The sequence below is a fragment of the Prosopis cineraria genome, unplaced genomic scaffold (genome assembly GCF_029017545.1).
Source record: "Prosopis cineraria cultivar Desert tree isolate PC_DT_omini unplaced genomic scaffold, ASM2901754v1 PC2, whole genome shotgun sequence".
NCBI lineage: Eukaryota > Viridiplantae > Streptophyta > Magnoliopsida > Fabales > Fabaceae > Prosopis > Prosopis cineraria.
Window position 1 is genome coordinate 4,574,993 of NW_026555333.1, and position 12,935 is coordinate 4,587,927.

General features: G+C 33.3%; 1 protein-coding gene across 1 annotated transcript; it reads right to left on the minus strand.

Annotated features, from left to right (window-relative positions):
* Nucleotides 1-8,876: 8,876 nt before the first annotated feature.
* On the minus strand, nucleotides 8,877-12,689 carry LOC129303152 (transcription factor bHLH145). Its single transcript, XM_054942257.1, has 4 exons — nucleotides 12,327-12,689; nucleotides 11,234-11,866; nucleotides 10,942-11,096; nucleotides 8,877-10,836 (listed from the first exon to the last, which is right to left on the minus strand). The coding sequence occupies exon 4, from the start codon at nucleotides 10,817-10,819 to the stop codon at nucleotides 9,740-9,742; it is 1,080 nt and encodes a 359-aa protein (XP_054798232.1). The 5' UTR covers nucleotides 10,820-10,836; nucleotides 10,942-11,096; nucleotides 11,234-11,866; nucleotides 12,327-12,689; the 3' UTR covers nucleotides 8,877-9,739.
* Nucleotides 12,690-12,935: the final 246 nt, after the last annotated feature.

Consider the following 12,935-nt stretch of genomic DNA (forward strand, 5'->3'; position numbering starts at 1 on the left):
TTTATAAACATTTTAATGGTTAGGAGATTAGGAGATATTTTTTTGTGAGTTAATTGTTAAGTGCTAAAAATAAAGTTATTCAATATCTTTTACAAAAGGAGAGAATTACAAGCCAAATAAATAAGGTTGTAATTATAGGTTAGATAGGGGTTGGATTTGTAGAAAATGATTTTTCCCTTCTTATGTGATCTTCTTTGATGTTGGGAGGCATATCTAGAGAGCTTGCTTGTAAAAGTAGATGTATGAAATAACTTCAAAGAAATTGAAATTTTTATGGAAGTTGGTAGCTAGTTACAATAGTTGCAAGGTGACTATGTTATGGCTTTCTTGAATTGCTCAACCTATTCATTAGCATCCGTGAGTTTAACTATGGATTTTAACCTTATGAAAGAAGTTAACTAATAAATTGGTTGTTTGAAATTTGATTCATGAAGAGGTTGAGAGGCATACCTAGAGAGCTTGCTTGTAAGAGTAAATGTATGAAGTCGCTTCAAATAAATTGAAATTTTTATAGAAGTTGGTAGCTAGTTATAATAGTTGCAAGGTGACTATATTATGACTTTCTTGAATTGCTCAACCTATTCATTAGCATCTGTGAGTTTAACTAGGGATCTTAACCTTATGAGAGAAGTTAGCTAATAAATTGGTTGTTTGAAATTTGATTCATGAAGAGGTTGGAATTATGAATTAAGAACAATTATATTTGATTTATTAAAGATATGTTATAGTTGGTTATAAATATTGCACATGACTTTTATTTAAAGAGCATTAAGATAAAGATGACTGAGAATGAAGAAAAGTTATAATGGATCAATGATAAAGGAAAAAGCTTGGGTTGAAATTTATCAATGATTTTTCTCTTTGGGTGCTTAGGTAACCATTATGGTGTTTTCCTGTGAGGTTTGCTAAAGGGTGAATTATATTTATTTAGGAATGTCTCAGGTAAATAAATAATGTTCCCCAATAAATAGAAATGATGATCTTTCTCTTATTTTATTTTTGTTTATTCTAAATAAATTTTCCTACTATAACCTTATGATTAAGTTGATTTAAAGTATATAGATATCTTACTTGTTCCCAGTAAGTAATTATGTGGATAGCCAAATAGAAAGCCTTCAATTGCATATTGTCTCTCCATAATATGATTGTAAGGCCTTAAACCCATTGTAATTATTTTGTATCTTAGTTAGTTATGCTCCACATATTTTATAGGCAGGATCCTCATCTGATTATATTTTGGGGTTGTACTATGATAAGAATTTCAAGATGTTAAACTTTTCAAGGAGCAATCTATCAAAACTTTTATAGAGAAAGAAAAATCTAAACATTTTTTTAATTTATTGTATGAGATCTTGCTTGGTAGCAAGGCTTCTAAATGGTTTGTGAATCTAAGGAGACTAGCAAGGATGTTTCTAGTTATTTACTTAATTTTTGGACTGTGACACCAGCACTCCTAAAACAAATATAGAGATAAAATTAGACATTATGTAACATTCTAAATTTTAATAATTGGATTATTAAGGAATTAGTCAAGTATAATTATGGCAATTGAGTGATTTGATGTAATGTGTGGCCGAAAAGGTCTAATAATTATATTTGATTGTGTTTTCAACACTAATTATAGATCTAAAGTGAAGACAAGCCCTTGGGCAAAAAAAAAGGAAAACGTAAAGGATTATCTCTATGTCACATGCCACAGTCTGTCGCACGTTCGCCACAATGCGTAGCATATCTGCCGCAATGCACAAATGACAATTGAAGGAAAAGGGCCTCTTTGTACTACGCGCTGCAATACGCATCATGTGCACTGCGGTGTATAGCCCCTTTTCTGGAGAATTTAGTCGCGAAATGAGATAGACAATAAAAAAGAAAAATGGAGGAGCTCGTTCTTACTCTGTTGGGGTTTGCCACATTGGTGGTTTATGAGTATTTTAGTACTAGAAAACACCTAAAGTAAGTATTATACATACTATTCCTCCCTCTCTCTTCCATTTTAATGGGGATTTAAGTTGGCATTTGAGTTAGAGTGATGATTTTCGATTCATATAGGTTATAGGTCCAAACCCATTAACTCAAAGTCAAATAGAGTTAAAAGGAGTTGTTTAGGGTATTTAAATATAAGGATAATAAGCTTACACGTTTTGGTTGTTGTGGGTGCATTAATGGCTAAAAATGCCCTTTATTATGGTAGTTAAACTTGGTTGGGAAGCTATAAATGACAATTTAGGAGTTTAATGAAACTAGTAGGAGCTAAAGAGAGTTAATAAACCTGATGGATAAATCTAAAGGTAAGAAATAATGATGTTGAGAATTTTAGAAGTGAAAAATGTGAGAATGAAAATGTGTTTTTGATAATGTTGATGAGTTTAAAATTTATTAATTGTAGATTTAAGCATTTAGGCACCATGTTTGGCTTGGAAATCAAGCTTGAAAGCTAATTATTAAGAGATAAATATTTGATCTCTCAAATGTTTGAAGTAGTTAGGAAAATGCTATTTTGGGTAATTGTTTATTAATTTCATTGCGATATGAAATGTGTTTATTTGCATGTATAATTGTAATAGGTGAATGTATATACATGCTATAAAACATGGGGTAGTATATTTGTTTGATTTTAAACAATGATGCGAAAGTGAATTTGAAATGAATTTTAAATTACAATGTGGTATTGAAATGAGCAATTGACAATTGGTATGATAAATCTTAATTTGTGATTAAGTGAAGCAGGATAAAGATAGTTATGTTGAGATTGAAATTAGTAGATATGTGTTAAATGTGAAACACGAGATTAATGCTCACTTAGGTAGTGAATTATCATAAGCCCTCTATGTTAACATTAAATAAATAAAATTGTGAAATGTGTGAGCATCAAATATTGCATGATTAGTTGGCCAGAGTTCGCTTAGGGAGAGGAATAAATAAAATTCATATGGTATTTATGACTGCCTTTCGATGCACAAGGGTATAGCCCTGTCGCATAGTTTATCGAGGGATTAGAATCTAGTTATTTCCACTAGTTTATCGAGGAGGTTAGCTGAGAGTATACGACACCTTACAGATTTGAGAGTAGGGAAAATCGTGGTCTAAGAGTAAGTTATGTAATCTTTAGTCAGGTCACACCTCACAATTGGTAAGTTAGGTAGTCTAGTCACATAGACGGAGTTTTTTTTGATGTTATAGCCTACAGGTTTAGTCAAATAAGGTAAAGAGGGTGTGAGGATGATTTGCTCATGCATATGTGTTTATTTAACGTGTCACGTGGTTGTTTAAGTCTGTAGCAAGTCGTAATAATAAATTAAGCCATTGTCACATGTCTGTGTGTCTTGTGGTAATGTATCATGTGATTCAAGATGAGAATTGTGAAGATAAGTTAAATTGAGAAATGACTATTTGTGTTACATTTAATAAAAGATATATTTTGAGAAAATCAATTTTATTTATATGTATTTGTGCAATTGATATATAACTGTATGAGTTAAAGGTACCTTAATTATTGAGTGGCTGGACTCACCTCTCTCTTTCAATATTTTACAAGCTCTAACTTTGGTGTAGAAGGGAAAATGCTTCAGAGGCTTAGGAATCTAAGCATTCTTATTGCAATGCCTCTTTAATTCATTTATTTTGTGTAATGATTTAAATATTGTCAATTAGGATGCATTTTATTTACACTTGCACTATATGATTCTTTATGATGTCTAAAATGTATTTTAGTCCTTAAGATGTTCTTTATGATAAATTGTAAAGGTTGATATGGCTAAAATACTAATGCAAGTGTAGTAAAGTTGGTCTAAACATGCTATCAATGATCCTTGAGGAAATGCAATGTTAAAACATTCCCCTTCTATTTTTGGCATCAAAGGGGTTGAGGGGTGAATATGTGTTATAGTGATGTATATATGCATATGATGTATTGTATTGTTAGTTCTAGATCCAATGAATACGATCTAGGCGTTAGGAATGTCTTTTGACACTTGTATAGGTTTTTTTGATACCCTTTTATTGTGAAAGTTGTGAAAATGTATTTGTGTATTCAACTTCTTGATATGACTTGATTTTAAAATAAAACCCATGTCATTAGTTAGTTTATGATATAAGTTTTTTATAGACATTCAGATTAACTCATTTGTCCATTGAATGAAGAAATGGAGCACACTAAAAGTTGCCCGAATTTGCTGTCAAATGACAGAAAAAATTATCGTCATAAGCGTGCAACACACTGAGATGAGTGGCATAGGGAGTGGCAAGCCGTGGTGTATTGTGCACGAGCCACAATGCGCTGCTTTGTTGTTCAGCTTCAAAGATTTTTCAACTTGTTTTGTGTTCTTTCACACTTTTAAGATATCATACTTCTAAAACATTATTTGAATCTGATTAAATGTTTAATAAATGATTTTGACTTATTTTAAATTATAAAAAATTAGAATTTTTTTATTTTAAATTACAAACTCAGTAATCTCTTCATGGATTAACCTCTTGATTACTTTAAATTTTGGAGTTGATTTTAGTTAGTAAATGGAGATTTTGCACCTTAACCAAATTAAAGAGAAGTCATTAAATACAATCATATATAGAGTTGGCTTCCTTCTCTATGCATGGGCCGAGAAGTTATATCATATAAATTTAATATTTTTTATGTTACATTTTTTAAATAAAAACTATATAAATGGTAAAAAAATTAATAAACCTGTTTACTAATTGGAACAGTTCAAATTTAATATGAATACTTTACATTTAATATTAAACATGTACTATCATAAAATATGTTTAGATAATTAATTTATAAAAATGTCAATATTAAATATATATCATTTATATTAATTTTGGGCTATCTAGATTAGTAAATAAATTTAATAAAATTTTTACAATTTAAATAATTTTTTATTTTAAAAAATGTAAAATAAAAAAAACATTAAATTTGAACTGATCACATTATACACCTCTAAAAAGGCTTCTATTAGAGGAGAGGATGGAAGCCCACTTTATCATTTATCTAGTAAATAGAAACAGGGAAAATGATTTTCTCCTCAAAATTTAATTTGATTGTAGTATATGTTAATTGGATCTTCTTTTTAATAATATAGATCTCAATTATATGATAGTATTGACTCTTGTCATGGGTGAATTTTCACCTCTAAAAAGGCTCGAGTAGGTGTAAATATTTAGAAATGCATTGGATAACATTTGGATTGGTGAATTTAAATTCAAATTTTATATTTAAAATTTATATATTTAAAATTATTTATTTGCATAGTTTAAAAAAATTTTTTAAAAAAAAGAGAGATGAGTTGAGTCAAAATAAAAATAAAAAAATTAGAAGTTGTAAGTTCAACTCTATTTTTCAATAAATAAAAGAAAAAAATAAGAAATAAGAAAAGATAAGAGTGATAAAAGCATCAATAGTAAAAATACAAAAGAAATGAAATATTTAAAATAATTAAAATTTTAAATATCTAAAATATAAAGTGAACTTCAAGTTACAAAGAAAATATAACAAGAAGGGAGATGAGAAGCTCGAGTGCTTCAACCCATTTACTCAAAAATTTATCATTTTCTAAAGTTTAGTTTTTGTTTCAAAAGTTTAGGGTCGGGCTCGTAAATCTTTTTTTGAATTTTTTAAAAATTAAAATTTTAAATTATCATACTTTATATTTTTCTAAAATACAAGCTATGATATCCAAAAATTATAAATAAATAGTAGAAATTCGTATATTAAAATATAGAAATGTATTATAATATTTAAATTCAATTTAAAAATTAAAAAATATTTTTTAAGGATAAAAATAAAATGAGCCTAAAAGAACAGCTTAAGTTGGAATTTGTTTTTCCAAGGCTTAGCATTCTAAGGTTTTAAAGCCCAACTTTTCTAAAAAATATCATTTTTCATACTTGAACTCTAGTAAAAATTGGCTTAAATGGGATGCTCACAAGGTTCGATTCTTCTTATTGACTTTAATCTAGATAATGACAAATAAATTCTTCTAAAATAAGATAATGATAATTTGATCTTGCAAAATATAATAATTATAATGAGGTCTAAATGAACTTCTTTGAAATTAAATTTGTATTTAAAATTACTTAGTTATCCTTGACAGTTAATTTTTCATGGTTCAAAAATTTGATATAAATATTTGCAAGTTTGTTTACACAAATAACTAAAATAATTTAAAAAATAACAAATTTCTATTACTAATTTTCTTCAATTAGCAAAATCTGACTAATTTTATACATGAGTTTGATATAATATTTGCAAATTTAATTTCACAAATGATTAAAATAATTTAAAAAATTATAATTTTCTATCAATAAAGTCTAACTAATTTTATATTATTTTTAAATTTGATATGAGTATTTACAAATTTGGTTTAACCAATAATTAAAATGATTTATAAAATTATAACTTTTTAAATCACAAATAGGTGTTGAAGTAATTTCATATAGAAATTTGATCTTGAAAAAATCTTTTAAAACCTCATTGTGATTATTAAATTTCACGAGATCAAATTATCATTTTTCTATTTCAAATAGATTTATATGTCTTTCTTCTTTCTTTATTTCAATAAAAGAAAAAACGATTGAATGATAGTTGGGTTATATTCTCTCATGTCTTTTATATATTGTGATTATTGGGAAAATTAATTATTTCATGCCTCTAGTTTGATCAAGATATCAATTAATACTTGTAATTTGAAAACCCATAACCCAATGCCTTTAGCTTACAAACCCTCAAACTCGTCTCTAACTCATGCAACTCTGATCTAACTTGAAACCACGTCATCACTTGGTGGAGTTAAAAGCCACATCATCAACCCAAAATTAAACCCTGACCCGGCCCTGTAACCCCCTTCAGTCTATTGCCGTTTTCTGGGCTGGATTTTGAAAAAGGAGACGAAGAGAAAACCGTCTTGCGATGGTGGAGAAATCAGAAATTGTGTAGAAGGAAGATTAACACATATTAAAGGAGAAATTGATAAAGCGCCTTGCAGGAGAAAGATTGATGCAGCGAGGTATCTCTCCTCCCTCTTTTTCATTTTCCCTCTCCTTCCTCTTCTAATTCTTCGGATTAAGCAATGGACGAACGAGAATCTTTGTGGGTCTCGACGCTGAGAATATTAAAGAATGGATGATAGAGATTCCTTGCAAGTCGATGCACGGCAAGAAATATTCACGGATAGAAAATTGATGTTATATGACGTGATTCTACAAATCTTGATTAGCATGTATTAAAGTAGCTTCCAGGCTTAACAAAATAGCTTTCCATCTATATAAAACTTATTGGTTCTTCTTCCTTTTTTTTTATCATCTATGTTGGCACACAAGCTTCATTGCAAGTGAAAAATCGTGAAAAATCGTGTTAAGTCTCTTTAATTAAAATATGTGTGTGTGTGTGAATCTTAGACCTTGATTGTTTTGCTATTAATATAGCGTGAAGACCTAATTTGAGGATTATTGAGGGAAAACGAAATGAAGGGGGCAGAAGGGACTAAAGAGGAGGATGTGAATCAACTATGATGCATAGATAGTCAGATACTAATATGCGTATTAGATACGATATTTATATATGTTGATACTTGTTATTTTTAAAAATATAGAATATGATATGTTTTTTATGTGTATATATATTAATAAAAATCATAAAAATATAATTTCAATTCGAAAAATATTCAAACTAACAAACATATATAATCTTTTATAATAATATCAATTCTCTCCATGTTCTTCTTCAACCATCATCTGCAAAAAAAGATATCTTCTATATCTAATTCATCAAAAGATAAATTTATCACTCCCAAAACTCTAACACAATCAAAGTCATCCCATTCATCTTCACTAATATTCTGAAAAAGAAATTGTTAATAAAAATTTTAATATCATAATCTTTAAAAAAATTTAATTTCTTAAAAATTTGCTTGAAGTATTAACTCACAATCTAAAAGTATTGGATACGTATTGAAAATTAAAATTTTTTAAATTAAAAATAACATTCAGTATTTTACAAATACACATTGAAGTAATATTGGTATCAATATCAAATACGATACTAACATGAACACACGAGTCAATTTAAAATATCAGTGCTTCACATAAAATCAGGCAACATGGGGTGGGCTAAAATAGAAGGGAGAGTAACATTTAGATCACAAAAGAATGAATTAATGATAATTAAATCCTTAATAAAAATTCTTACAAAATAAATCATAAATATCGATTCAATTAGTTACAAATAAAAATTTCTTCTACAATTTAAAAGTTACATTTGATATTTAAATAATTATTTGTAATTTAACTCTTAAATTTGTAATAGTTTATATCAATACTTTCAACTTACTTTTTAAAAGAATTTGTTAGGAACTTAACTTATATTGATTCAGTATTTTAAGACATAATTGTCATTCTCCCAAAACAAAATTAGAGAATCCTACGCACCATCCCAAGCACATTGTCTCGCGAGAGATGAAATGGTTATAAATACTGAGTCCAACTGATTCGCTCCTCCATCCACCAAAATGCAAAGAAGCTCAAAAGCATGCATGTACCTACACACTCCAGTTAGACATGTTAATGGAACCCCGGAGACCAGAAGCCATAAGATTTCATGTGCGCGCGCGTGCGCGGAGTGGCAGAGCATTTGACTCTGGAGAGTAAACAAGTTAAAAGAAAATGGGTAGGCCAGAGGCCAGCCTACCTGGCATCCACTGAAAAAAGAGACGATGGTAGTCGAGTTGCAATTGCACAGTGGAAGGAAGCTCAAAGATACAAACACTGTACAAGATTCTCTACGCTGCTTGATGCCTCCTCATCGAGACATCCAGGCCCCTGCCTCTCTATTGCACACATAACACCCTCATAATTTTTGTGGTCCCCCACACCCATCTCCCTTGGACGAGAAAGAGAGAACTTTTCATTCATGTACGAATCATCCGCCTAAATTTTGTTGCATATAAAGTAAAATGGAAAATAAAAAAGCACGTCGCTTTCTCCTATCATAAATGTGTGCATGCGACGTAACTACACAGGCAAAAAAAACAACAGTAGCACCAACCATAAAACGAATTACATCCAACCAAGATGATCAGTCCACTCTAAGTTTTACTACCATATACCCCTTACAACACACAAATTCAGCACAGCATCAAACACGAGCGAATACAAATATCAGTGTCACCCGCCAACGAGTCACAGACTATTAAAGTGGAAATTTCGTGGACGAGGGGGCCCTCCTCCAGTTGCCTCATAAAAGAGGTGAGGGGCTTACCTAGTGAGAATTAGTACATCAGAGAAAAGTTAAACCCACAAAGGATTAAACAATGACAAGAATACAAAAAGAGGGGGCTAAGACTGGGTCCGATATCAGCCGAGAGGCGTGCACTCTCATTTTCGGGGTCTTTTTCTGAAAATAATCGGTCTTCTCGTTCAAAACAGCTCACATCCCAGGCCCCTTGTGTAAGTGCCACAACTTTCTCTAAACCGTAGGACATGGACTAATGATTCGCATTTCCTTTATTGCGCCATAATATGCTGAGCACCTCGCCGTTCCTTTACACAATACGTAAGTTACACCGCCCAAACCAACTGATTTCCAACTCAATCATTGGAGTTCACACCCTCATTCCCTCCCATATCGCACTTTGACCTTGTTTATTCTGCAGACTCAACAACACACACTAGACCATAACAGATCATCTCATGCTATAATGCCACTTCAGAAACAGCACAAGTGGCTAAAAATCCTTCCAACTTACTAGTCATGGAGTCCTAGAGCTCTAGCCTTGAGTTTCAGTGATTTCAGGCAACAAATTGCTTCATCAAGAAGCCCAATCGGGTCCCTTTCTTTTCCACCAGGAATTATGGTTTGCAGGATGTTTAGAACATCCCGTATCCTCTCTTTTCTCATCTTCTTCTTGCTTGATCCTTCACTGTTGCCACTAGAACATCTTGATTCAGCATCATATTCGTTGTCAAAGGATCTATTTAGATTTAGAGAACTGGCACTGTCCATGAGCTGTAGGTCATCATCGTGCTCACAAGCCCCATTGGCAGACAGCTTCCGCTTCTTTGTTGTTTTCCCAGCAGCGCTACCAACTTCTCCACCATCGCAGCTACCAACTTCTTCATTGCTTCCGCAAAAGAAGTCTTGGTCATCATGAGTGGTCATTATACTGGGCGAGTGCCCAGTGCTAGTAACTTCATCATCCTCAGTGGAGTAACCATCACTATCAGAGTAAAGTAACGCATTGATTTCTTCTGTGTCTTCATGCATCTCACTTTGGACCTCAATTCCCTGATTTTTATCAAGTTTATCATTCAAAGTTGGTCCATTCAGATTATTCAAATCTCTTTTCAAAGAACGTTCATTCCCATTCAAATAGTCAGGACCACGCAGCTTTGAATGCCAAGAAGCAAGGCACTCAATGGGACTTCCAAACCCAGGACTATATATGAATGCTGTCTGATTGACAGTCTGGTCAATAACAATGAACCGCTTCTTAGGGAAGCCCGGTATCCTGTCGGGTGCAATTTCCTCCCCAATACCTTTTTCATGGCTAGCAGGGAGCTTGCTCTCCAAAGTGAAGTTTGGAGCAGGGATAAATGCCTGTTGAAAGTGAGGTGAACCATAGGACCAACCATAAGGTTCAAAGGACTGCGCTAACTGCGAACATGGTAGCATGGAGGGCACAGAATCTGGCATCGTATAATTTTCAGGCATCATATTTATGCAACCATTTTGCTTCCCCACGTCAAGGGAAGAGAAGGAACTCAAATTGGGTGATTGCCAATCAAAATGCAGCTGCGGTATCCAGATTCCACAATCTTTTCCCATTCAACCAGAACAATCCCCTATGGATTTCACCAAGGTGGGAAAAAAAATCAAGATTAACAACTAACTCAAAACAAAATAGTTAAACGCAAATCCCTCTGAATGAATAATAATGCAGAATATACCTGAATTAAAACGATTTCAGCACACGAGCTATCTATAACTATCTGTTTCTTTCAGGAACAAGTAAAGGAAAACAACTAGCACCAGCTTAACCCGAACAGAGAAAGGCAAAACTATTCTACGTGACAGGTTTGAGCAAATGACGGAAGTATTCAGCCTGGAAAACAACGATACGTAAAAGTCAATAGGTGCTGATATTTTCCTACAACATCTTACTAAAAACCGAAATAATAAAACCAAGGAAGACAACATTTTTAAACATTTCCTCAATCTTTTCAGTCACTTGCAACATACCTGGCAGTCTCGGAGAGGTTGAAAGCACGCTATAACTCTAACTATAATGGTGGAGCTCCCAGCAGTTCCATTTTCATATTTCAATGCCCGAAATCTCGTTTGACTTGCTGCTTGGCACACCATAACTACTTTCCAACCCTTGAAAACGATAGAAGGGCAATCTTCTTGGGTCCTAACACTACCACACTAGGGAACCGGTGATTGAAGAATTGGAGAATATCCAAATACAGGTAACGAAGAAACTGGTATAGTCCAAGAGAAAACGTAACGGCTAATGACACAAATGGAAGCAACAGGTAGGTGCGAACTACAAATAAACGGAGACCTAGCTGAACATAAGAATTTGCGAGATGGGGATGCTATCCTTCAGCTGATCTGACGGACGTAGCAAGGAACAACAACAAAAAAATTGGATCCCATGGAAAACCAGGGCGAGTTGCAAAGGGCGGAAGAAATCGGAGAGTGTTTTTTTTTTTTTTTAATCGCACGATGCAAATTACAGAATCACTTTGCAATACAGGTTCAAGGAAATAGCTCTGCGGCATACATCAACAGACAGACTAAACCACCACCGCATGCTGTTGTATCCTTATCCTCAAAGATATTCAGCTTTACCGAAGCCTACTTAGTAACCTGAAACAGAGTTCTAACATCAGCAATGGTTTCACAGTCCATACATATTCAAGCAAGCATGCGATTTGCATCCAACAAAATTTGCAACCGAGTCAAAAAAGAAACCTAACTAAATTTTTAAAATGATTCAACTCAATTCTTTGCCATGTAATACTAATAAAAACCAAAAAAAGACCGAGAGAAATAGTGCAATGTTCCTCGAAATCAAAACAATATTTTGTGCGGGTAAGCCGGGAGGAAAACTCAGCTACGACTAGATTAAGGAATGACTGGAAAAAATCTTCTCTGGAGCTATTCTCATGAAGCAATTCAGCTTATTCGGCAAGAAGAATAGCAATCACTTCAGGGATTAAATAGATGCCGAGTGTACGATCCTTGGTTAATACCCAGAAATGAGGGAATCACAGAGTTGACATATAAGCCACCATCAAACGAAGCCAGGAAGAATTGAAGAACTTACAGATTAGAGTCGAGGTTGAAATCGCAGCAAAATCTGAGAAGACAAATCTGGAGGAGGGGGGGGACAGGGAGAGAGGACAACAACAGCGTGAGGCTGAAAACCGAAAAGGGAAGGGAAGAGAGGAGGCGTGAATGGCTACAGTCAAAGTGGAGACTAACCGGAACGGAGCACGAGAGTTGAATTATATAGAGAATTCAATGACATATATGCCCTCGGATTGAAGTGGATCAAATCATAATTAATAATAATTTACTATTATTACAGGAAAATATTACGAACGAGTTTGATTCGTGCGTGCGTGCGTGAGGGCAGAGGAGTGCACACAATGGCATATAAGTGTGCAATGATGAAGCGCACACAGAAGCGCTGCCTCGGCTCCCTCCCTCGGCCCTCTATCTCCGCGTCATTGTGAGTGGTTGTGTCACGGCCTTGTGAGTCTTATATTATTTTCATTTTCAGGGATCAATTAACCCAAGGTGGTGCGGACCACGCCCTCGGGCTAAAACCTAACTACCCGGTCTGGTTAGTCTGGCTGGCCTTGTCCCCGTTTCCCTGGACGAATCTACCACCCTCCCAGCCCAACCGGGAAATCCCATCATCATGTGCTTC

What these genes read in the sequence shown, in the direction of transcription:
- LOC129303152 (XM_054942257.1), bottom strand. Translation starts at nt 10,819, where the DNA reads ATGGGAAAAGATTGTGGAATCTGGATACCGCAGCTGCATTTTGATTGG.